Source organism: Brachyistius frenatus, unplaced genomic scaffold (genome assembly GCF_029030835.1).
Source record: "Brachyistius frenatus isolate BFR_SWC_R1_liver_20210118 unplaced genomic scaffold, ASM2903083v1 Contig_5, whole genome shotgun sequence".
NCBI classification, from domain to species: Eukaryota; Metazoa; Chordata; class Actinopteri; family Embiotocidae; genus Brachyistius; species Brachyistius frenatus.
In genome coordinates, this window is record NW_027210604.1 from 5,189,175 (window position 1) to 5,216,014 (window position 26,840).

A 26,840-nucleotide genomic window follows, 5' to 3' on the forward strand; every position below is an offset into this window, starting at 1 on the left:
TAATGATCAGTGACAATTTTTTTTAAATACTCGTTTTCTGTAACATACATTCATGGTATGAGATTACACATATTTTGTAATCATCTTTCACGTAGTTGCCACGGACTGCAGTATCTTGTATCAAACTCAGATGAACGACACACTGCACATTACTTTCCACCTTGCATCATACAAGGCACACTATTTCAAAATAAATGTTGGCACTGGACTCAGTCATAAAGTGCCCAATATGCAATTAAGTTCTTGGCATACTTGGCTGCTTAGCCTTAACTGATATCCATGCACCAAAGCCGCTATTGGAGAGGAATGGTGAAAATGAGAGTAACATGATGTACAAATCAAAATACAATTTACAAGTGTGTATGAGGTTTTTTTTGTCCAGCCCATGAATAACCAACAATTTGTACAAATATTACAAATATATACATTGAAACTTGAAAAATATTTCTACTTTATGTATATATTCGACTATTGTCTAAAAACATGCATAAAGCTCTTTAATTATTCACAGACTGTTAAATGTGTGTGCACCGAAGCACTGATGTGTGGATTAGGTTACATTAGTGAGTAGAGTTCTGAGACTCTTCTCACAAATCATCATACACATTTGTAAATCATGTTTTTATTTGTAGATCATGTTACATTCACTTGTCAAAATAACGGATATAACGTCTCATCACAAACACTTTGAACCAGCCCTTTAAACTATGTTTTACTGAAAACTTCACATGGCAGTGTAATGTGTCCCCGTGGACCACAGAGACAGTATGAGTGTGGTTGTGGTTTACAGCCTACAGAAGCGGTACATCTCTTTACAATGAGCCACTGGTATTGATATCTCCATCAGCTCGATTAGACAGCATCGGCAGTACCGCCATTCATGGGGCACGAGACATGAAGCCCTTTAACAGGAAATATGAACACAGCCAAAGTAGCTACGTCAAAATCAGATCCAAATTATAAAACCTCTCATGAAAAACCTTGCGAGGCTGGATAAAAAGAGAAAGCAGAGTTTTTCCTTCCTTCCTTCTCCTCTGCCTTTCTGTCTTTCTTTCTCCATATGGCAGCCATTTGTCTGGAGGAGGTCTGTCAGACATAAATAATAGGTTATGAAAAAACAGAAGGAGGGAGGGGGACGCTTGCTTTCTTCCTGAGGGACGGGATCTCCAGAGGCCTGGTGTCCTTCATGGCAAAACAGGGAGAGAGTAAGACAGAGGGAGATAAATGGAGAGATGGATTGAAGGAGAGACTGAAGGAGAAAAAGGCAGAAAATACAAACTTTTAAATTAAGTCCATTAACAAAAAAAATGAGAGACAGCAGCAGGAAAACCTAAAAATGTCCACTTCTCATGTTATAATAGAACTAATTTTATTTTCTTAATATGTTTTTCTTTAATGCGACTGTCACAAACTATGAATCGTTTCACTAAAACAAGACGAAGTTTGATTAATGGACCAATCAGTACTGCAGGAAGGATGAAGAGCCAGGAAGAAAGAGAAAATGAAGGAAAGACAGAGAGGAGGTGGGTGTTTGGTGGAAAGGGAAGATGAAGTGCAAGGCAAAGGAACATTAAGGCCTTCTCAAGTTTGTGTGCGCTGATTTTCATCTGAAACCAATTAGTTCCAAACCACGAAGACAACACCAAGCCTCGTTCTTAAAAACATCCTCTCTCTCTCTCCTCATCTTCCTCCCTCCCCCTGTCCATTCATGTGTCAGGCTCTGCAGCTCTCCGCTGGGTCTAGACTCCTGTGTATGCATGCATGCAAGCATATGTGTGTTTGCGTGTGTGTGTGTGTGTGTGTGTGTGTGTGTGTGTGTGTGTGTGTGTGTGTGTGTGTGTGTGTGTGTGTGTGTGTGTGTGTGTGTGTGTGTGTGTGTGTGTGTGTGTGTGTGTGTGTGTGTGTGAAAGCTCGTGCACTCAGAGGCATCGTGATTAACATTCGCCCCAATTCGCTGAGGGACACGCATTCTAAGCCCTTCCTTCCTGCTCCGAGTGGAATTCTCATTAGCTGATAACTACTTTTCAAGAGACTGCTGCATTCCTCTGCTGGATACCAGGGGCCTTACAGGACTCCAGAACAGACACACACACACACACACACACACACACACACACACACACACACACACACACACACACACACACACACACACACACACACACACACACACACACACACGCACACACGCACACACACGCGCGCGCGCGCTTGCATACATGCACAGACACATACAAACATGTGCCATGCAAAGGCAAAATGCTGGACACAAACAAGCATTTTCCCATTGACAAACACAAAATGGATTTTGGATTATTTATTGTTTTCGTGCAAAAGTTTAATAGTTTAATTGTGCACTAACAACTCTCATAACTTCAGCTGGAACTTAAAAAATGTCCACAAACTCACACAGGTAGACGGCCACTAATAATTTTTGATACCATCCTGCATTATTTTCTGTCTTCCTGAGCTGCAGGATGAGCACACCTCCCTTATTAGATTCCAACCAGAAGTTTATGGTATCTGTTAGCACTGAAACCAAATGCTCTCCAGCATCATTCACTCACTTACCAGGACAATGAGGCTGCCAAGCACTCCAGGTGGGAGTGAGAGGGAATGAAAGAGAGAGACAGAGGTGAATGTGTCTGTTTTTAGGTGGGGGGCAGACAGAGGAGAGACTGGAACACCTGGTGCTCACTTTTCTCATTATCACACCTCATTTGGCATTTTAATTTTTTATATTTTGGGGAGAGCTGTATAACACATTGACTACATTCAGAAGAATCAGACATCAGTATGATGCTCTCGGGGGCATGAAACCTGTTGATGGGGAAAATAAATATTGTTAAATGTTATGTGGAATAGAAAAAAAAACAAAAGGGATGTGGGGAACCACATGCATGTAAAAAGAGAAAGAAAAGTTAGCTGGGTGTTTAGTTAGCCATGTCTGGCCAGAGTGTAAATGTGCAAAAGGTGCCCTGTGAGAGATTAGTTAACAAATGACCAGCTGTCTCATATTCCTCTTGCTCTGCATATGTAAACTCACCTCCTTTGCCTCACCATCTGCCTTTTAGCTTACAGTAACATCTGCACAGACTGTTTCGCTTTACAACATTCAGTTCTCCTACAAACTAGGACGAGGACGGTATTTCTATGTCGAGATTTGATACTAACAAGATACTTGGGTGCTGATTCATTTATTGCGATTTTGAAGTATTGATAATTCTCCAATCATTAGGTTTCAATATTATGATTCATTACATCTTTGCTTCCTTTTTTAAACACTAGATTATTTTCAAAAGCTCAATCTTCTGGAGACTATGAATATAATAAGTCTTATTTCCCCCAAAAACTATGTTGATCAGTCTTTCTTTTAGGAATTACACTTCAGAGGTCAGTAGGCCAATATAGAAGTCTTCTACCTGTTAGTTACATGAAGTACTGTGATAATAAAGTTGAAAAAAAATTACTTTTATAATTAAGTTAAATGAATTACTGTTGTAAAGTTAAATAATATACTTCTATGATAGTTTAATAAAGCACTGTTAGAATAAAGTTCAGAAAGTAATGTTAATATGAAATCAAATCAAAGTAGAACCAGCGATGCTTTTATTCTGAAGCACACAGCTCCACTTGGACTTGATATAGTTGCAGCTTCCGGTCAACAGACATTTGGACAAAAACAATTTTAAGTAAGGTATAACTCATGTAAGCATGTTGCCCTTATGCATTCATTCTTGATAGCTCTAAACATTTTCCTAGTATAAGCCCAGAACTGTTTCACTGTAAAAACATTGCTCCTTTGACATGATGTCTAAACGCACATTAATATTTGATTCTTCCTGCTCCCCCCCCGTGCATTTCTTTTAAAACTCATCTATTCTACTTGAAAATTTTATGAAATGTAAAGCTCTTGTGTGCCTGACACAGTTTTCTGCTGCCTGTAAGTCACGGTTTATATCTGTGATTCCTGTTTTCTACCTGTTGGACCGATGTTCTGTAAGAGGCCAGTGCTGCCACCCACTTAGCTCTCATTCATTCAGTCATTTGTCTGGCTCCTTCCCCTCCCCAGGAACACTTCCCCTCAGCCTGTAAAATGATCACCGGATGGCTACTTGATTTCCCTCTCTTTTTCTCTGTCTACTCTGTTTTCCTCTCTTCCTCTCATCTCCTCTGCTCTCCTCTTATTTTCACTTTCTCCGCTGCTTTCCAGCTCACCCACCCCTTATAACCTTAACTCTCTCAGTGCTCCCTCTTCGTTTCTCCTCCTCCATCATTTTGTCTTTCTTCCGTTGCTCTTTTCCTCCCTAAAATGGATGCTGGTCCCCAGGGACTGGTCAGCAGAGAGCAGAGGAAGGAGGAGGCACTTATTGTAGAGCTAAACACTGATGCTCCTTAAATATAGGCTGTTAATTCATGGAGGTATTAAGTGCTGGCAGTTAAGGATGATGAGACAGGCGCTGGAATGGCCCTGGAATGATTTCCTGTCCCATCTGATTAATACCGTTTGTTGTATTCAGCTTGATTAAATCTCCGCCGTAAGAAAAGAGCATCTACTGAATATTCTACACATTTGTCAGTACATTTAATCTGTACTGTCAGTCAGGATGGCTGTGACACTTGGCTCTATCTGCCACTGTGTAGAATTTTACAGTCCTGATTTCCAAAATCTATAGCTATCAGTAGTGGGGGAGGTTGGAACATATCCCAGCATACTTTTATGCCTGTTAAAAGTGAAAATAAAAAAGGCCTTTGTCTGTGTTTGGCCCAGTAGTAAAGGATTCATTTGGGCATTGGATGTGATCAGGTGAAGCTTTTATGGAAGCCAGTTTGTTTGTGGTTTTTGCCTGCACTCAAGCAGAGGTTTATGGAAGGAAGTGCACCTTCCATAATTTGTTCCAAAATAACTATACTTGTTTCCAGTGCTCACATTGTAAAGATCAAACTCCACACCTTAAGTCAACTGAAAACCAGCAGACGTGGTTACTCTGCTGAAATAAAAATATTCAGAATGAGTTTCTGCACTGTTGTAAATAAGTTTGTATACGTTTTTAACAGCTTGCTGTGGACCATAAAGTGCAGGATAGACTCCAAACAGATGTGGACTTGGACTGCTGCGTCTCAGCCCAAATTACACCTTCTTCAATGGATGTCAAATATGTATGTAAACATGTCTGTGTAGCAGAAATCCAGGATATCCAGGAGTATATCCAGACCTGTGTACTGCATTCTCAATGTGTTAAAAGACAAATGCCTGCATGGATTAGCCGCATGCGAAACCATGCGGGCTTGGGCAGATGATGACATTTCTGTCATATGGTCCCTCGCATGTATTCAGAAAGTATAATTTGAGCTCAAGTTGCCAAAAATCCCAGAAATAAATGTTTTCTTGCACATGTTCAACCTGAGATGGACATTTTAAGCCAAATCACGATTCGATATTCACCGGGAACTGGGAAAGCTGCACTTATACTCAGACACCAAGATAGAAAAAGAGACTCACTCACGTCGTTAAAAAATACCATCAAACTCTGAAAACCTTCACCTTCGACAAAGCTGCTGAGAAGCATGACTTTAGCTATACTCTTATCAGCCGTTGTTTGCTCTCTAACATCAAACTTGAACTTCATCTGGTGACAAACTAGCCATTGATTGTTGATCTGTGGATGGATCGTCTGCTCAGATCTTCGCGTATAGCTGCTGTAGATTTCTAATATACCAGCTTTACTTCGCAGAACCTTTGGAGGGTTGTTGTGGTCTTTACTTGTTTCTGCTGTTTGTACCGTGCATCTAGCCTTCTAATTTTGTTGCTAAATGTCAGTTGTCAAACAGTTTTTGGGGGCTTCAGCTCCACCTTCTGGTGATAGTAATTTTTTTTTACCAGCCGCTAGTAAAAAAAAAAAAAAAAAAAAAAAGGAAAATATATTTTTAAGACAAGACGAAAATCACACAAGCTATTTCATTTTGTATGATTTAATGAGTATGAGAAAATATGAAAATCACGACCCATCTATTTTCAACTTTTCAACTCCAGGCATAAAGTAATTACTGTATTCAGTTTACTCGTGACATTTAACAGGAACAGTCATAATAACTGAACTATGAGTTGCATTTACAAACACGAGATGATGAAAAGAACGAAAACCACGTTTTTAAAATGCAGAGACCATAGCTGTCTGTTTGACACAGTGGGTCCAATCACAATATGTTGTGTGGTTGCTTTGCATATTCAGGCTGCTGTTGACGATGCCACAAGGAGACTTTCTGCCTCAAACTCCATGCTGAGCCAGCTCTGCTCCATCCCTGAGCCTGGTGCCCCCCTGTTGTTGCGTGATCAGACAATCTCAGGGGCCCCTGGTCGCACTGGCTGACTCCACTCCTTTTCAATGGGGTCTTCCGCTGTCATAGTTGCAGCCATGGCCCTGAATTCCCGTACACACATCCACAGTCCCTACCCATCCACCCGCATGTGTGCATACGCCCTCATAGACATCAAGGGTGGTAGAGGCTGGAGCCGTGTAGGGGGGAGCACACGGGGATAGCCCCGACCGGAGGCACGCTTCTAGACTTGTGGATGAGGCAGAAAAGCCATTATGGATTGTTATGGTTGGCTGATCGCTCCCTTTCAGCTGCTGAGCTGCAAACAAAAGCGGCAGGCAGAAGCTAAAATAATGGATCTCTTTTCCACACGCCCCCTCCGGAGCGCATCAGACTTTAGGTGATCACAGATGCATGTTGGGTGGTGGAGGGGTGTGTGTGTTTGCATGCGTTTATAAGTGCTTACGTGTATGATTGTTTAAACATGTGAAAGAGAGAGACCATGAGAAAAGAGGAATATAATTTGTGTTGATCTTTGTAAATGCAGGTGAGAGTTTCTTGAATGGGTTCAGAAATATTGCGCTTTCATTGACCAAAATGTTCATGAGAGCTGATGTGCAAAAGGTATTAGTGCGATCCTCAGGTGTTACCAGGGAAACAAAGCTATATTTAGTAAAACACACACACACACACACACACACACACACACACACACACACACACACACGCACGCACGCACGCACACACACACACACACACACACACACACACGCACGCACACATCCATGCATAAGTGTGGACACAAACTCCCACACAAACATGAAGAGGACCACATTGAACAGGATGCTCTGCTGTCCTGCTTGTTTGAGTTAAACTGTAATGCTGAATATTGTCAGCAGCCAGTGAACGTTTTATGAAGATGAAGAACAGACTCATCCGCAATGGCTGAACTCACTGCAAAAAAGATTCTGTTTTCAGGAGGAAGAAATTTGGTTTTGAAAATGTTCCGATTTATCCTCAAAATATGTCACTATTTGTCTTTTTACAAAGAGACATCCTGTTTTAGAGGATGCTATCCTTGATTAATAACACAATGACAGCAGCACATTTGCTCCTGTTATGTCATTGGGCTCCGGTGACATTGAAGGGAGTTACAGCCATCCATCCATCCATCCATTAGTCTAAAAATAGACCTGGAGCCATTTATAGACTCATGCCACATGGTGAGGCCTTAGTGTTTTTTTTGTATTGTTTTTTACAATAATATTATATTTCAGATAGGTTCTTTATTTCTTCATATAAACCTGTCATAATAATCTCAAAATAGATCAATAATATTTGAACATTAGAAATATACAGTAGAGCTATTTTTGCATATTTCAATTTTTTTTTTTTTTGTAAAATCAAATGTCATGAGTCAGAGTCAGAGAGTGCCATGTAATGATTATGGGTTTCTTCAAATTTGCAGTATTTACCATTCTTTAACAAAAAATTAATGACTAAACTTGCAAAAAAAAGCAACCTTGCAAACAAAAAAGCCCAAACCCTCGAAATGGAGTTATTCTATATCTTCGCAAAGTGTGATTATGTGGACACAAAACATGTTCTCTTACCCGTTGCTTTTGTTTTAAGCAGGAATGAGAAGGATTCAGGCTGACATGCAGGTTTACCTGTTGCTGTTTGATAGAAACAGTCACAGCAGCATATTAGTGTCCAGGAGCTGTGGCTGGAACAGTTGGTTTTTGGTTAGAGGAATCTGAAGGTCCCCGGGCCGTGTCTTTAGCAGTTGATACCGGGTGTAGGGTGGCAAAGTTATCCTCGGCCTTTGTCTGTTTGTCATCCAAACTCAAATAGCTTCTTTTTAACGTTGTTGTATTTTTTTTTTTTTTACATATCCAGGCTTAATGGATGCTGGCTAGCTTGCCTTGATCTGTTACTGCCTTCCTCAAGTCTAAAATCTAGTTTACTGTATGTCACATTATGTGTGGGCAGTTTCTCAATAGGAAGAAGTGAAGTAAGTTGTGTGCATGTTAAAAACAGAAAGCGTTTCTGCTCCTCTGTCAAAATAAATGTTCATACCCACACGGTTCCATTTGCATGAAGATGCTTGAGCAGCACAACTATTATCTGAATGGAAACATCAGTGCATATGAAGTTCTTGCAGTTTATGACACTCATTTATTCCATAGTTACATAACTACTTTAATCAAAATGAACAAGTCTGTGTGGTCTATGAAACTACAGGGCGTGTTATGTATGTGACTTTCCCTTCTGTTAAATTTATTTTGCACCCACATGTGAAAGAAGATTAGGATAAAAATAAATCAAAATAGTTGAGGGAAAAATATTCCTGTTAAATTGAAAATTGAAAAGCAGATTTTAGTGTACAGTTGGCAGACACCATTTGTTATCTGTGTTTTTTGGACATCAGTGGTATTCCGATGCAGACCTCACTCTTCAGCTCTTTCCCACCCAGTTTAAAATGAAAGCTGCACTGACTCAGTGCTTAAACTGTTATTTCCTCTCAGTGTGTCTGATTCAAACACACTCACTCACACACAATGACTGGAGGTGATGAATTTTCCAGTGAGCTTGTTGTCTATTTCCACCTAAATGACGTTAATCAAAGATATTTTTAATCTGTTAATGTGTTTTGAAGATTAAGTACAGATATTTGTTTTGCAAAAGGTATTAAGCCATCTAAATATTAGCAAATCTCCAAGCAGCAAATGTATACTTATAAAACTATGCTGATAAACTAAATATAATATACGTCTTTACATTTTCCCCATTTTTCCTCATCTCTATCTCAAAGCTTTTTTTATTATTTATTTTTTTTATTAATCTACTAGGATGTTCACAGCAGTAAGAAAATCCTAAAAAGAAATTTAAAAAAATTCCAATTTCTCAGCGTGGAGAAAATCTGACCTCTCTGAAAGAAGTAATTTTTCAGGTTCAAGGCAAAAGGAAGTGCTAGAAATATGTCTTTTCAGATTTAGAAATATGAAGGCATCACGAGACTGACAGTCAAGGCAGTTTTTGTCAAAGTGCAGCACTGGGAAATTTGATGCAGTGTTTGTTGGTGTCAGGCAATGTAATGACATGTCATACCATGTTGAGGCATCAGATATATCTAATTGAGAGGCCTTATGATATATTGTGCTCAATCTCAACCACGCTCAAAGCCCTAAAGGAATGTTCCATCATTTGCATTTTAGCTGAATATCGGATCGCAACCAAATATTTTATCACATTGTGGTGAACATTTTTTAAATGGCTGCAGTAATTCACGCTGGAGGGGGAAGGAGGAGCCTAATGATGTCACAAGTTTTGAAGATTTTGTTTCGTTCAATTTTTCTATGGTACCTGAGGCCATTCTTTGTTGTTGTAAGCAGTCTCCTTGTGCAACTAGTAATTAGTTGTCGTTAAGAGTTACTTCTTTCAAGAGCAACTGCAAATAAAAAGTAATTAGTTAACCTCAGTGTGGTGCAAGCAGCTTCGCCAGGGTTGCTCTTCGTGCTCGTAATGAGTCCACTTAAATTTCAGGAACCATAACTGTGTAATTGATTTTAAAAACGTAATTAGTTACATTACTAGTGACCACCAAAAGTAATGGACTTCCACTACTCCCAACACAGGTTGTAACTAAATAAACTATGGTAAGTAAAGAGCAGCTTACAGACACTTCCCTCAGGTTTCTATGGCAACTTGCAGGAGCGAGCTGTCCAGAGGAAACGAGGTAGGGAAAAGGGCGCCAAACAAAGTAGTTTATGTTGCCATATAACATTATTCTATACTGTTTGTCATGGACTATTAATATATTCATTCATTTAAATTTCTATATGCTTTGTCTATGTGTGGAAACATACAGAAAAAAACTCCATTTCATGGTTCAGTACAATGCTAATGGTTAAACATTTTCTACAATATTGTAACAGAACACTTGAGGTAATGAACCCCCATCTGAGCAACATTTCCTATCCAAGAGGAACACACTGGGTCCCAGAGTACTGTCATTCCTGATAATGAGTGATTCTTGGTCATGTGTGAGTAATAAAACTCAGCACACTGTTTATTTCCTCAACTTGACCTCTTTTCAGAGCATGCATAACTGGTATCATTACACCGACTGCAGTGATTGTTTTCATGGCTCTCTGTTTTAACACATGCAATATAAAGTCAGCTGTGTGCACTGGTGTGTTTGTGTGTGTGAGACCGACAGTTTTGGCTTTTATACTGTGATTGTGTAAGAAGAAAACAGACTATTCATCATATTTTGCTGTGACACCAGAAGCACTTTTAACACTTTCACAAACATTTCACCTCTTTTTGCCTCCTCTTACCCTCCTCCCCCTCTTATCTCTCCTGCTCTGTTTCTATTTGACTCTATTCTGCTCTCTCTCTCTCTCTCTCTCTCTCTCTCTCTCTCTCTCTCTCTCTCTCTCTCTCTCTCTCTCTCTCTCTCTCTCTCAGTCTCTTCCCCCTCCGGTCTTCCCATGGGCCCACAGGAGATGATAAGGTGATGTCATACCTCCGCTTCCTGGCGATGTGAGTAACTGTACACTGTGTGCCTTGGGCCATGGCAGGGAGTGTGTGTGTGTGTGTGTGTGTGTGTGTGTGTGTGTGTGTGTGTGTGTGTGTGTGTGTGTGTGTGTGTGTGTGTGTGTGTGTGTGTGTGTGTGTGTGTGTGTGTGTGTGTGTGTGTGTGTGTGTGTGTGAGAATGTGTGTGAGTAGCAAGTAGGCTGTGTTTTTGAATGAGAGAGACAAATGGAGAGAAGAAGAGGAGGAGAGAGTCAGTGGTGGAATGATTGCAAAAGCTGCTTGGACAAAATGTTCCTAAATGGTTTCTGAATGCATTCTTCACAGTGTTTTATTACATATACACACACACACACACACACACACACACACACACACACACACACACACACACACACACACACACACACACAATACATTCTGTGTGTCAACACAATACGATATGATTAGAAATGTGTGATTCTTGTTGTTCTGGGTTTTGTACCCTCATAGTTGAAATGCACTTATTGTAAGTCGCTTTGGATAAAAGCGTCAGCTAAATGAAATGTAATGTAATAGTGTAATGTGTTTGTGGCTCCATGAACTATCAGTATGTGTGTATACTTCACTGTGTAACCCATAATTGTTAAAATCAACAAGCTGTCCAACCTGAGCAACCATAAAGGTCATCAGTCCCAATTAATACAACCCATAGAAGCAAATCCATCAGAGCAGCTGCTGTACAGGATGCGTTCAGGTGCAATGTTGAGCTGTAGGTCACCTGTGTTTTGCCATTGATTAGAGGTCAATATACAATCGTTGTAGTTATACATTATAAGTACAGGATAATAGACTTGAAGGGTAAAAATACGCTTTAGCTCGCATGTGTTAGTGCATAATGTCTGACAGTGTGGACAGCTAGAAGGATTAAGGCCACTTAGCCACAGCACGGCTCAACTCCACACTATTCACCTTTTTGAGTTGTCCCTCAGGCAAAGCTTTTGTATTGTACCTCTTACTTTTTTGGTCTCACTTTAGTCGCAGAGCTAAGCTAGCTGAGCCGATACTAGAAGGTAACGTGAAAACAACATAGACCACTAATTCGTTGGAGTGAATCATCACTGCGCCAGCCATGAACGACATGCAACAATCCCGCCAGCCAAGCTACCACAGAAACCACAATTATTTTGTATTTACAGTACTACTCGATTAATGTCAACCTGCAAAAAACACCCTGATGTCAACTGAGGAGGTGCAGAAGTTCCTCTGTTTGGTCTGTTTGTTCAGGATGAAAAGATGCAGGGTGTTTGCGTATGGCGTTGAAGGTGACGCCACTGTAATTTCATGCAGCGTCACCATGATGATTGCACTAAAGCGGGTACTGCAGTTGAAAATCAAAACGAGAACAGTTCCCGGTACCAAAAGCGAGTAGAGTCAAGTTGATTCATGTAATGAAAAAGTGGAATAAAATAGCAACAAATGTTACATCAGACGCACTTGAGAGGGAGAACTGAAAAATGTGGCAGAAACGCCCTCTGTGTAGACACAGCTGTAGCAATATTTACACTGTTTTACTAGTTCCCTATAATTACAACTATTTTCTAAAGGATACCATTATAACTTCAGAATTATACACTAATGTAGGATTCCTACTTTCTGAATGTTAGCTATTTGCATTAAAGAAGCTGCTGATTTTGTTCCTAAAAAAGGCAAAAACAAACATGTTTTCATCACAATTGATTACATATTGTGCCATTTTCAAGTCTCTAAGTTATTGTAACAAATGTTCTAAACAAAACTGACACAAATGGGAACCATTATTTAAGAACAGCTTACATTCCAGACTGTAGATGTTTATATGTAACATTTGAAAAATGATTTGACAGCTGGATTACTGAGTTATTTCAATTATGCTAAGAGATGACACATGTTCAAGGAACTGAGATACATTTAAGGAAATACAGCTCAGCCGAGTTGGATTCTTGTAGTTTTAAAGCTGACTAAACTTTCCACTTTTGTGTTGAGGTAACATACAATTGTACTAATATTTAAGCTATTGGCATTCATTTTTAGTCAAATTGTCAAAATCTCTGGGCGGGAGAGGAGAGAACAGGCCACAGCAGAGGGAATCTGACAACAACTAAAGGACTGGAAAAAGAGAGATTCTCCCCCTCCTGCTGTACCTGCCTGTAAGACCTGTAAACTGGACGGCAGCGTGGAGCTATAAAACAATGTTGAGAGTGTGCCTGAAGCAGTTCCCTTATAAATCAAACATAAAACCATGCTGGCGCTGCAGTCCATCTTGGCCTGCAGCAGCACTTTGAACAGTAATCACGTGGAGCTTTCACCTCAAACTAGAGCAGAGTTGCGTGCAGCTTCAATGGTGCACTTAAATGGGTAGCGCTGTGTTTTTGTTTTTTTTATGCTTGTGCCATTATTGCTGATTCTGTCAAACACATTCTAAGTGGGCTGCTTACTATCATTCATGTTTACCTCTTTGTCGGACCAACTTGCAGTTAAATACTTTGTCTCCTCCTCTCACCATGTGATATCGTGACTCATTTTTAATTCTGTTTCGGTTCTTCTTCTTCTATTGTTTAATGTGTGACAATAGCCTGATTCAGCTTCCTGTAATTGTTTTGAAGTCTGAACCTTCCAAAAATTGTTTTCACACAGTGGTTCAGTTTGTTGCGGACTGAGACCACCTCTTTTGGATTGACAAAATTTTGGTCCTTTTGTCCGCTCTGTGGTCAGAAGCACCTTTCACGCCTGCAATTTTGGTTTGGACCAAACTGAAAAGTTTGAAGGTCCTGACCAAATACAGTACGTGTGAAAGCACCTTTAATGTATATACTTTATATGTATAACAATTTTAGCCACTATAGATGTTAAGATTCATTGCTATCACACAAATATCAGAGGCGCCTGATCACTCACAAATCAATTCTGCAGGAAGACAACTACTCCAAATATAGAGCCTGAGTCAAAGAAACCATCACTAACCAAGAATAAGGTTTCCTGACAGATGATAATCTACCAGAAAAATTACACATATATCCACCAAACCATCTCAGACATCATATTGCATTTGTTCTCATTCTGGTGATCAAAGTATGATTTATAGTTTTAAGGCCGTGTTTCGGGAACTCAAAGAACTTGATGAAGGTTATTTATTTAGGAAGTGTTTTGTTTTTTGATTTTTTTTTTTACCAATTCAAAATGTCACCCTGATTTTAACCCAACTGTTGTATGTTAGCGCAGTCGCCAGTGAACATAATCCACGCAGCAATTATGTTTGCTTCATTCGCTTTTAAAACAAAGTAGTATTTCTTTTGTTCCTTCCTGTCCTCTTCTGTTCTATTTGCTCACCTTTTCATCAGTCTTCTACTTTCCACCCTCCTACCCCCCACCACCTCTTCACCTACTGAGGTCAGCAGACAATGAGCTACTTTAAAAGGCGAGTTTGCTTTAGACATTCCTTTTGGAGAACGGGAGAACAATTATAGCTACTCCTCTGGTCTGGGAACACACAAAAAGGATGTAGCCTAAAAACAGAAAAGGAGAGGAAGTGGCAGCAGAATAAAACAGGGAGTGAGTAAGACAGAAAGAAAGAGAGAGGAAGCCACAGTATCCTGCAACGACATGGTCAAAAGCCACGACCAAACACGATGAGATATCTGGGATGTGTGGAATGTAAGATATTTGCCATAAATAGGCTTCAGCTGTTTGTTCAGAGATCTATTTTTTCTTTGGTTGGACAAGTTTTTTTGTCTCCTTTTATTTTCATGTTCTGAATAACAGGAAGGGGAAAGGGAAGAGGAAGAGATAAGAGGTTAAACTTGGACCTTTCTTTCCCAGAAAAGAGTCTGGCCAGAAACGCAGAAAGGAGTGGGAGTCATGGCTTTGCTTACGCATTTACTGCAAGAATAAGAATTATTCCATGATGACTTTCAGGGAAATGAAAAGAGGATACAGTAATGCCTTTTTCATCATGTTCTTGACACCAGTGAAGTCATGCCTTTACTTTCTGTCAGAGGCGTTGGCTTTCTGCTCTACTTTGTCCATTAAAATGTACATTTTCTATTTCAAATTACTTTTTTTTTTTTTACATTTATTTATTAATGATATAGAAGTGTAAGACTAAATGAAAATATAAATGGTATCAGATTCAAGACGAAATGATTGTGATTCCCTTGTACTGCAAAAGGGTAGTTGCAACCCCAACCAGTCATGAAAAGATGTGATACAATCATATGAATAATACAAATATCAGAGCTAAAGCCAACAGTAACACACATATTTAATACCTTGACGTTGATATATATATATTTTTTTCAAATTTGATCAGATCCATATAATTAACAAAAATAAAGGTGTTCTAATGTAAGATTTACCAAAGTTTAAACTAAGTGATTTTATTTACCTGGCTGGGTCGCACCGTAGAACCCAGCGGAAACGTTGTATTGGCTGATATACTGTTCAGACTTACATCCTGGGTACCTTAACAAAAGTTCTGTATCTCAAAATAACGTTGCCAAATGAGTCATTTTTCAAGACGAGATGGTATCGAAGTGATTCAGTCGGTGCCATAAAAGTATCGGTTCCCAGCCCTAAATCGAACAACAAAACCATAATATTATTGCCATCATAAATATTTGCTTAATTGCCAGGACAGTCAAAAATTCCCTTCCACTGGACATCATGGTGTCATGCCAAAAGTTTTGGTTTCTATTTTGATGTTATAATGGGACAGAAGTGAATAATACTTCAACAATTAAACAGTTGACCCTTTCCTCTAGCTCCGAACGTCACGAGGAAGTCTGAAACGTCACACATACTTGAAAAGACGCACTAATAAAAGGTGTTTCCAGCGGAAGGAAACACAGCTCAGTTTCCTCCTAGGATGCAATGGGACATGTCAATACATCAGTTGCCAACGTGTCCATGGAGAAAATAATATTCAGACTTTAACCTGCATCTGTCCATGTGTCAGTTAGTGTTTTAAATCATCTCTGGTGTCAGACTGCAGTGTCAGTGGTGTTCAGATTTCCAGGATGTTAAAAACGGATGAAAGAAAACAGAAAAAGATCTGACTTCACCTCTAACTATTACACTCAGGATATTTTGGTTCGTCACAGGCGTCATCGCCGCAGTTGGTCTGTGTGTGAGAGTGTATTTGTGTATGTGAGACATCACAGCTGAGAGGACATGCCAGCTTCCGGTCTTGATAAAGTGTGTGTGTGTGTGTGTGTGTGTGTGTGTGTGTGTGTGTGTGTGTGTGTGTGTGTGTGTGTGTGTGTGTGTGTGTGTGTGTGTGTGTGTGTGTGTGTGTGTGTGTGTGTGTGTGTGTGTGTGTGTGTGTGTGTGTGTGTGTGTGTGTGTGTGTGTGTGTGTGTGTGTGTGTGTGTGTGTGTGTGTGTGTGTGTGTGTGTGTGTGTGTGACTGCGTGTGTCATACTGGTGCAGGTGTGACAAAGGTAACTATCCTCCATCTCACAGTTTTTAGCAAATTTGTATGATCCCGCCAAATGATTGAAATGCAAAGAGTTATTAAAAAGCCCTGTAACTACTGTATCTACCTGGTAACATTGGTTAACAGTAAAGATCATTGGAAAATAAAAAGTTATAAGTTTGGACAACAATCGCCAATTTAAGTCACAGTATGTCAACTAAGGTGTTGTCAGAATTCCCAGAAACAAACATCCTCAGCTTGTAAAACCCAAGTTGTCCGTGTGGCTTGATAACCAACCAGGGCCACTGCATCCCATATCATTTGAGTGAACTGCACTTACTTACATATCCAAAAGAGAGATTTTAAAAGGAAGAGTCCATCAGTTTGGAAAACAACCTTATTGGCTTGTTTTGCTATGAGTTAGATGAGACTGAGATGTCTCTCGTGTTTGTATCTTAAATATAAAGTTAGATCCACCTGGGCTAAGTGTAAAAACTGCAACCAGAAAGAGACAACTAGTTTTACAGTAAACATGTCTTCTTTTTTTTTTTTTTTTTTTTTTTTTAAATCACCCTACGAACACCTCCAACTCTAACTAACACATTAAATATCTAAATGTCAAACTATTCATTTAAGGAGCCTACCGAAGCAGCTACCAAAAAAACATTAGCATTTGCATTAGCTCATATTGTGACGAAAGTAACTATTGGTGCTGACCATCAAACCTTGCAATGTGTTGGCGTTATATTCATCTGCCCTTGTGTTCTGCACATGCATAGCTAAAGATAGGCTTAGATCATATCATTCAGGACAAACGCTAGAAGTGATCCAATAACCACAACACTGACATACCTGCTACTTCAGTTACAAGCACACCGCCGACTGTCAGTCTGAGGATAAAACATCTAACGTGCAGCTTTGATAAACTCAGCCTCTAATCATGTCGGAAACTTAAAGCTCCACTGAACAGGCGTTCAGTTGCTTTTGGCTCATCGCTTTGTTTTGCTTCGTTTTGCCAAAACAGCGCAGGAAGTCTCAGTTTAGACTTTCGGGCTGGTCACATGCCACCGTGAAATGGCAGCGAGACGATCTAAATGAGCGCCATGTGAAAGAAAGTTAGACATGTAGCGCCCCGGCGAGAAAGTCGACATCTCTCAGGACTCTTTCTTTTCCAGTAATAGATCCTCTTCTTTTAGGAACCACATGTGTCGGTTTCCCTTTGCTGTATCATGTGGAGTCTGTTGGTTGACAAATGCCATTTGCTCTGCACTCTGAGGGAAAGCTGCATGTTTGGAGGCCCTCAGAATGTGTCTATCCAGCACAAATCATCTATTAGGAAAACAGTTGCTGTAGGGCAAACCACAAGCATCCGGGCGATTCTCCGGGTTGTCAAAATGCCCCCTCTTGCTTACACTGTTCCCCCCCCCCCCCTAGTTTCTCTCCCCCTCCTCCCCCCCTCTCCCTCTCTGCCTTGCTCCCCCCCCCCCTTTTTTTTTTTTTTTTTTTCTCAGAGAGCAGTAGCAGATGGGGAGGCCAGTGTCAGCATTTCCAGTTGGATCAGCTGACGGATATGCATCCCCTGTTTCCGTCCTTGCTGGTGTGTGAGCGGTGGCTTGTGTGGAGGAGAAAGGTGAAGGGAGTAGGATGCATACTTGCAACACTGTCAAAGCATCCCTGTTTTCATTAAGAGGCCACCAGAACCGGATGAGCGTGAAAGGAGAGCACAGAGGAGTGGAGTAGAGCAAACCCAAGGGTTCAGCGGTTGAAATGTTTTGATGCCTTGTTTGTGGCGATACAAATGGGAGATCCACACATTTATCTGAGGAGAGGATTGCAAAGAAGGAGGAAGAAAAAGGAAAAGAAAAGTTGAAGAGTTAAAGAAAATAGTAATTGAAATAAAGTAGTCAATGTGATTTAAAAAAAAAAAAAGAAGAAGAAATGCAAGGAGAGAATGATGTGGAGAAAGCAATAAGAGACGGACATTAAAGGAGGCTGGAAATTGAGAGACAGGCAGGAAGGGAGAGTAAAGAAAGACGAAATTGAGGAAAGAGAGACGAGTAACAGATGAGAGAATGTGTCCCAGTTCCAGGGTGTGTGCGTGTGTGTGCGTGTGTGTGTGTGTGTGTGTGTGTGTGTGTGTGTGTGTGTGTGTGTGTGTGTGTGTGTGTGTGTGTGTGTGTGTGTGTGTGTGTGTGTGTGTGTGTGTGTGTGTGTGTGTGTGTTTCTCTGTCTGCTAGAGTGGTTTGTGTTGCAGAGATCTTGGCTGCTGTCAGGCCAGGGGACTCCCAGAGGAAGCCAGTCCTTGTTCAGTTTACAGTGAATGATTCCCTTCCTGCCCCGCACAGCCCTGCAGGCCAATGGCCAACCAGGTTTGTGTGTGTGTGTGTGTGTGTGTGTGTGTGTGTGTGTGTGTGTGTGTGTGTGTGTGTGTGTGTGTGTGTGTGTGTGTGTGTGTGTGTGTGTGTGTGTGTGTGTGTGTGTGTGTGTGTGTGTGTGTGTGTGTGTGTGTGTGTGTGTGTGTCTGTGTGTGCTGTTGCATAGGGTGGCCTGGTGGAAAGACGGAGAGACACTATCCTGTAAATGAGAGGTCACAGGTTGTGTAATAGTCAGTGTTTGTTGACCAGCAGCCATGTGTCCAGTCAGTGTCCTCAAGTTTGCTTATTTTGCAAACCAAATGTTTTCATATAACTTTTGAGAGAGATTACAAATGACGTTTTGTGGATTAAAATGTTCTCAATTGGCTCTCAGTTACTTTGATCACTCAGGAGCTGCTTTCTCCAACTTTGTTTTAGTGGTTTAAATACTTTGGTCAGTCACAAATATGTAGAACTGCTGTCAGGAATACGATGATTATGCAGAAGCCCAGTGGTGGGAGTGTAATATTACTCTATTACAAGCCCTGTATTTAATTCAAAAAAATGAGTACTATGCAGAGTGACCATTTACACAATGTTTATATCTGAAGTTTGTAAGTACAACATTTAAGCATTTTTCATTTTATTGTTGTATGTGGTTTAAATAGAGCTAAGTAATTGTAGCTTAAATGTACCAGCGCAGTGAGTTTTGTGAAATAGTTACACATTTTGTATATTAAACATTTTTTTCAAAGTAACTATAGCTGCCACATAAAATGTGAAAAATTTCCCTCAGAAACGTGGACTAGAAGTAATTTTGATACGAGTTGCACAAAAAAACAAATCGGGACAGAAAGTGAGATTAAGAGTCGATTAATTCAGCTCAGATCTAACATTTACAGAGAGTAATCATTACAAAAGGAAAATGCAGAACTATTGCTCAATTTGAAGTAGTAATTTGTCACACTCGTGGTACTTGGATAAATAGTAATCCCACTGTAATGTTCCCCGCCAGCTCTGTTTAAATCCCACAATAATATGGAACTTGTTGGAGATGTGAATCAGCTCCAGTCCTCCCAAACATTTTAAACCACATTCCAGTGTTTCCTCCAGGATCTTTTTCCTGGCACAGTTGCCTCTGAATGAAACAGCGTTTCAGGCCGTGTTCTGTTTCAGCCGTTGCACATTAAGTGTGGATTAGAAAGAATGCCATGGCTTCCAAAAATTGTGGTGAAAATACTTGATGGGGGTGAACGGAGGTCTTTCTGTGTGTTGTGCTGGTTATCGTCTGTCACAACTTTATGGTTACAGTCATTTCAACTGAAAGCAGGAAGTCTTAACTGAAAATAATGCAAATTACTGTACTTAAAGGACATTACATTCTTTAACATGGGTAAATCTCAAAATACATCAAACTGTAAATCTTTATACACGGTGCTCAAATTGTGTCTGAGAATTAATATCTGTCAAAGGCAGAAATTGGTTCTGAATACTCAATCACATCCTTTGGGAAGTTGTTTGACCAGATATTTCATGATTTAACTCAGATTTAACAGTATTTTGTTATACTCTATTTCATTTAGGAAAATATTAAACAAGGCATTTGTTCCTGTGAAGTTTAGACTTTTACTAACAAACAAACAAAAGGTTTCATTGTAGAAAAATCGCCACAAATTAAGATGTCAGAAAAAGTGCCCTGACATATTAACTTCATGTGGTAGTTCTTGCAGCTGTTTTTATTGCTGCTAGTGGGGCAACTAGTGTCTGTCTTGTGTCAAAACCTCCATATAGCATCTACAGCAACCTAGACACATGCCTTTCACAGCAGATTATATGGTCTCTTAGATTTACCTATTATTATATCCATGATTTATTTTGACCAGGATTTGATGAGACTTGAATATGTGTAAAAAAAATAAACCCATGACGGAAACAGTGGAGCTTTAATGCCCCCAGCCTGAGGGAAAACACTCCTGAACGTGAAACACTGCTGCCATCTCCTGGCTAAATTGTAGTGTTTACGTCTTAAACAGGAATGTTAAATACCTGGAAGTGTCTCCCTGATTACTAAAAACATGTGTTCAGACGATGCCACAAACAAACACACAAACAGATTAACAACGCATCTACTGAACATGAGATAATACATGCTCCTTTAAACATATGTATGTACACTTACTTATTTGAAACTTTTTTGAAAGCGCTGTAATTGTAGGTACATAGTATTGATTTATTTTTGGATAATAGTACAGATTTATTTGATTCATTTAAAAACACTTAATACAATATGTATTACTTGTGAAAAGGTGATCAAGTTACCTTTCTTCTACTTTACTGTGTGCATAAATTATTCTGGAAATGTCTGTCACAATATTAAGTAAAATCAAATGTTATTAGTAATACAACTTTACAAATAAATAGTCACAATAGTAATTCAACCTAGTATAATGTTACAGTAACATGTTTTCAACAATTAAAAAAATAAGGTTACAGAAACTTCTGTTTGACTGTGAAGCAAGGCTATTTTAGCAAAAACTACTATTCAGGACAGAACGTTTTTCACTGCTGACCTATACGTACGCACAAACAATATAATAATATAATTACTGATAATAATTTTTTTTCACTGTTTTCATGACTAACACAGACATAAACTACGGTACTGCTTTCAAGGCACTGAAGCACAAAGATTATACCATTTTAACTTTACAGACTCATTGAGTGGCACATTGATGTTTTAAATTTCAGTTTGTTTAAGCAGATTTTTTGTTATATTTTTAACACAGGCGGTTACACAAATGGGCATCTGACTATCCTGTGCAAATTGTCAGTCATTCAGAAGACAGCAAACATCCACCCTCGCTAAACTGTGAACAAAGGCACTGTTAATTTATGGTGTAGAGTTACTACTCTGTTGTAGACCTTGAAAATCTCTTTTCTTGAGTTTGAATTCAACCCCAGATGGTCACATTTTTCTTTCCTTTTTTTTAAATTTTTTTATTGCTTCGTTGGTTTCCTTTGTGCTAGACATGATTAATTGTAAAAGTATTTTTGTGTAAAAGCTGTTTGTTGCTGTCTCTCAGCAGTGGTATTTCAAACCAGGGTTCAAGTTGAACACCCATTTATCAAAACTAACATGCACTGATGCTTCACATATTGTGCGTCTGCAGTAAGAGGGAGTATACAGTATGTAGAAAGCACTGAGCTGGAATAGTTTGATCTCAAATTTGCAGCATAAACAAACATTTAAGTTATTAACATTCAGTTAGAGCTTAAAGTAGCTATAAAACAGTATAATGTATTTGCCTCAGGCTTTGTATTGATTTGAAGTGACCTTTCCGGGTTCATCCAGCATAACATTGTACTGATAATGTTCATTGACTTCAGTCAAAGTGCCCGTGGCTCGTGGTCTTGGTTTACGTGTTGCCTGCAGACCTTGGCAGGAAAAAGATGGCCTTCTGACCCTGGTGGGTGTCCGGTCCTGCTTTGGGCTGGCCGCTCCTCTTCAAAGCAACATACCAGTTGTACTTCTGAGAGCGATATGTGTTGTAATGGTTCTCCTCATACTTCTCCAGGAAGTAACACTCATCGTTCAGTGCTTGCTGAGATGTGAAAAGGAAAGAGGGGGGGAAAGAAAAGAGCAGAAGAAGGTTAGTTTCATTGCAAGTCTTTTAATCTTTACTGTAAAATATTTTAAAGATTGCGAGGGCATACAGAGAGTAAAGGATATTGTAATGTGCTGGATAACAGAAATGATTGTGGAAAAGATCAATCATTTTGGCTTATGTTGCTCATCAGTTCCATCCCGCTGATAATTTTATTATTCACAGTGATTAATAATGACAAATATTTCCTTGATTACACTGTGATTTTCCAGTGTTTTGCAATTGTGGAAAATAACCGAGCCAATTACAAAACTGTTGGGAATTAATGAGTTTAAACTTATGCGTACAAACGAATAAGTATGATGTGATTTGACGAATAAAAAGTATTTGGTAACAGAAATAGAAACAGGGCTAGTAACACTGTCAGGATTTGATAAAGTGTTTCACTTTTCTATCTGAAGTTTTCAATTTAATGTCAAACTACAAAAGAGGAAAAACTCACGGATCCGTAGAGGCGTCCATTTTTGTTCATTGCCAGGTACCTCCCTGTCATCTCACCTTTGATGACCATCACTCCTGCACTCACAGGCTTCAGCCTCAGAATGTCTGCAGGAAACATATGACAGTATGCAACACATCATTTTTTGTTGCCTTTCCAAGGTTAAAGTGGCAGATAAACTTATTTGAACACAATGTAACCATCATTTTCCGGAGTAAATCTTTTCTGGGAAAATAGTCCCTACTGTCCAAGTGTGTACACAGCGGAAGAAATTCTGATCGCAAACACTGAGCAGATTTACCAGTAAACAGAGATTAAATTCCTGCTTCTGCTATTACAAGTCCACTTTAGATTATACCAAGAACACTTCAAACCAAAATATCTTATCTTCTACTCTTTTGTATATCAGTACTTTAAACATGAAGACTTTTAAACTTCAAGAAAATTCTAACTTTCATGTCAACTTAAAAAAAAAAAAGAGTTACATGTACAGAGTCTGCTATACTTCCTGTTAATCTTTTCTATATTTTATATTTCAACATTTTATGTCTTCTTTTAAAGTTTAAAAAAAAAAATTGGTTTTCTCACCATAGGGGTCATTTTCCTGCCTCCCACCACTCACGGTTCCATCTGGTAAAATCCTCAGGTGATATCCTCCATTCTGGCTGTAGAGCCTCGTCAGAGTGCGGTGCTCCTGCTTGGACAGGTCCAGAGATTCTGGCCCGAGCGGCAGCGCCATCACATCTCTCTCAGACATCCTGCAGAAAGTTGGAGATGTGGACGGAGCAGAGTGATGTCCCTGTGTCTGCAACGACAGAGGAGATCCACCGTGTTCGCTGTCCATGTCACCTGCACTGTGTCTGAGACACGAGAGGAAACAGGAATGGGAGTACAGCGCTGCCATCATTTTATGATTACCGGAAACACTCCCTTCCCCAGCCTCCCCAAGTCACTCTCTTGCTCCGTCTGTCAGCCTTTTTAAAACACGCACTTTTTCACGAAGTGATAAAAGCCAGCCAGGAATCAGATCTGGATGGAGGCTGGGCCAAGCAGCTACATGACCGAACTTGTTTTCTGCCTGAGCATCACTTTGATTCCTCCTTTGTGAAAATAATTTCCAGATGGCGGTGATGTAACATTGCACCTGAAACCAGTGTGAGGCCAGACAACAAAACAAACAACATGTGTACACAACAAAGGACAGATAAATTTGCGGTAATGGTTTTACTCCCTGCTGCATATGTTGCAAGTGCCAGCAATAGTTTCACAAAGAGGAGTTAAACACATGGAGCCATTTCTCTCACACTGTTTGAGGTAACGTTTTTGTATTAACACCCTGCCTTCAGTTGGCTTCAGCAGAGTACATTTTAACAAACAAATCACTTGAACTCTTTTCACTCAAGGAACCAGCCCTGTTTGTCTCACCCTTGGACCGCCTGATTCCTCAAAAGTTTATCCAAAAAAATAATCAAGCCCATTTTAAAGCCACAATGTCTGTGTAATCTCCATATCCTGGAGGGTGGCGAGATCCCAGAGCAGCAGTAGCTGTCATGAAGTCTGTCCTGTCAAATGGGAAAGCGGTGGCAAACCCAGCCAGCGGTGTTACTGTAACAACTCTGGTCTTTGTTATCATTTGAAGCCAGAGGTAGAGCTGCTGCAGGGCCAAGCTGGAGCCCACATCTGGAATGTCTTGGACGAAAATGGAGAGAAGCGGGAAAAGGGAGAGGGAGAAGCAAAGTGGAAGCCACAAGAGGAATGCAAGGCCTACCCACTCATGGTCTGGTTTTCCAAAGAACAAGACCCGGAGAGACAAGGATTACGGGATATGAGAGTTTAGTTGGTGCCAGACTGGTTTTGGGGACCTTCGGACAGTGATAGGTGAGAGTGACGTCAAAGTCTGAGTCAGAGGGTGGATGCGTGGGAGGAGAGTCTGAACCTGTGTGTACATTTGAAATGTGTGTGGGGGGGGGTCATACAGTTTCTGAAGGGGATGACGTTCAAGCTGAAGTAGAGTAAAGTTCTGCAGGGACTGAAAAAAAAAGGGTTATTGGAAGCCAAAAATATGTAAGGCTTTGCAACCATTGATCATTTAGTTGTTCAAAAACGTCAGATAAAAAGTTTTGGTGAGGCAGCCTTTAATTTTGGAAGAGGCAGATATAAAAAAAAAAAATGTGGATGTCTTTAAACATAAACTTAAAATCTACCTCTTTAGTTTTGGATTAGAAAGTTTTACTTCGATTTTATCAGATGCCTTAATCCCTCATCTATTTTTTTTTTTGTATTTTATGTGTTTGGTTTATTATTGTCATAATTTTTTGGGGTCGTATTTGACTTATATTTAACACAACGGTGGAAACAGCGGAATACATGCTATGATTGCATCGTGCACTGAAACAGCTATCAGCTATAAGAGTGCTCTATTTTCCTCCTTTTTATTTCTCGTCATGGTGTTTTACTGTCTGTACTTTATTTCCCAGCCACCCAGTCATTGTAACACAGTTTAAATTGCTCTTAAAGAGGGTATACAAATAAAGTTGGATTGATTAACTGTCACACAATATATATATAAAAAAAAAAAAGCCAGTTCCCCTAAATTAGTATCTTAAAAAAAAAAAAAAGTAGGATCAGTATCAACTTGCTTGTCTTCAGACACCATCATCTGTTCTGAGTGAGGTGATTATTAGATTCCCACACAAACAATAACTCTCCTCTAATCTATTGAGTCTGTCACCTACCTGTGAGAAAGTCATGTGACTGTGCCCCAGATGAGCCAGCATGTCCTCGTCTCCTCTTCTTATCTGAGGTTGGGGTGAAACAAGCTGGTTGTGCCAACTTTTCTCCCTCTTCTCTCCACCAGAAAAGCGTCTGGACTTTAGGGGGTTTGAGTATGTATTTGTACTCCATCTACCCCTGCCTCACCTCGCCACCCTTTCGAACAACGTCAGAGGACTCATTTTAACAAGCTAACGTCAGGACTAAAATTACCTCCCTCGACTAGAGAGAGAGAGAGAGAGAGAGAGAGAGAGAGGCAGAGACAGAGTGACGCAAGTGTCCAGGCCGTGGGACCCCAGCCAGAGCCTGAAGACGAGCAGGGCCTTCTGTTTGACTGAGCACTGATACATTCTCATAGCGGTGTCTTCCTGGAGACTCTGGTGAGCAACACAATATAAACATTCATAAAAGACACAGAGAGAATGACTTCATTTCCCAGATTTAATCTTACTTAATGCCAGTACCTCTGAAGTCCCAGCCAGGTTTCTGCGTAAGATACACTTCCCAAAGGATAGTTAGTTCACATTACAGGATGACAGGACATTCCTGCAAACATAGAATACTTAGTCATCAAAAATAAAAATACACTGGACAATAAATAATCCCACATACAGTAAATGCATTCAGTACACACATGCAGGTGCAGTCATATGAGGCATGAGGTCAGAGGGAGATGGTAATCAAGCAAAGTGTCACTGGGCCTCTCAGATTGCAGCTTTGTAACCGGACTCCCAACAGGACTGACAAAAACAGCAAACTCTTTCTAGATATTTTCTATCTGTAAACACAGATAGACACTTGGCAAGAAAAAAAACAAAACAGAAAGATAGCTGCGTCAATGCAAGGAGAGCGTACAAAAGACCCTGCGTGAGCCTGTTCACACCTGACATTAATAATGTTTCCTTGTTGATTCGGTCACAAGCGAGCAGCCCGAAGTCCCGGTGTGACACACCAAAGACGTATTCAGGTCACATCGAAATCCAATCTTCTCAGACCACGTTCGGAAGTGTTCTGGGACACGTGCGCTCACACTCTTTCAGCTGTGTGAATGCAAATGCGTCCTGTGCAATCTGAGACGGTGGCAATATAAAAACACGGGCTGTGAACCCGATGCCTCCTCCGGCTTTTAGTTTTCGTTTTAGTTGACCTCGTCTGCCATTTCTGACACACATCAGACTCACAGCTGAGGGAGCACACAGTCGCAACGTTTTATTTATCCAGCGTAGCGCACGACCCTCTCTTAAATAATCGGAGCACGAACCGGTGTGATTGGGTCACACTTTAGGGTTCATTACAAACTCTAGTGTTCAGACATTTACAAA

The 26,840-nt window shown here is 40.1% G+C and overlaps 3 protein-coding genes across 5 annotated transcripts in view; 1 reads left to right on the plus strand and 2 right to left on the minus strand.

Annotated features, from left to right (window-relative positions):
• Positions 1-18,397, minus strand: part of septin8a (septin 8a) — a 251,550-nt gene extending 233,153 nt beyond the window's left edge. The window contains exon 1 of the mRNA XM_069718409.1: positions 18,382-18,397. The gene's annotated coding sequence lies outside the window, so the exon portion shown is untranslated. The remainder of the gene's footprint in view (positions 1-18,381) is intronic.
• Positions 1-26,840, plus strand: part of kctd16b (potassium channel tetramerization domain containing 16b) — a 404,485-nt gene that overhangs the window by 98,801 nt on the left and 278,844 nt on the right. The window lies entirely within an intron of this gene.
• LOC138635074 (putative fibroblast growth factor 1) lies at positions 20,890-25,671 on the minus strand. Of its 3 annotated transcripts, none has more exons than XM_069722402.1 (4): positions 25,482-25,671; positions 23,335-23,504; positions 22,750-22,853; positions 20,890-22,244 (listed from the first exon to the last, which is right to left on the minus strand). In XM_069722402.1, the coding sequence occupies exons 2-4, from the start codon at positions 23,501-23,503 to the stop codon at positions 22,059-22,061; spliced, it is 459 nt and encodes a 152-aa protein (XP_069578503.1). In that variant the 5' UTR covers position 23,504; positions 25,482-25,671; the 3' UTR covers positions 20,890-22,058. The 3 variants fall into 3 exon arrangements, with proteins under 3 accessions (XP_069578503.1, XP_069578497.1, XP_069578490.1); XM_069722396.1 differs by having other exon boundaries at positions 23,335-23,606; XM_069722389.1 differs by lacking the exon at positions 25,482-25,671 and having other exon boundaries at positions 23,335-23,653.

Coding starts and splice junctions, on each gene's coding strand:
- LOC138635074 (XM_069722389.1), bottom strand. CDS start 23,653: ATGATGGCAGCGCTGTACTCCCATTCCTGTTTCCTCTCGTGTCTCAGA. Junction 22,854..23,334: donor GCAGGAAAATGACCCCTATG/GTGAGAAAACCA, acceptor TGTTTCCTGCAG/ACATTCTGAGGCTGAAGCCT. Junction 22,245..22,749: donor ATGGACGCCTCTACGGATCC/GTGAGTTTTTCC, acceptor TTCACATCTCAG/CAAGCACTGAACGATGAGTG.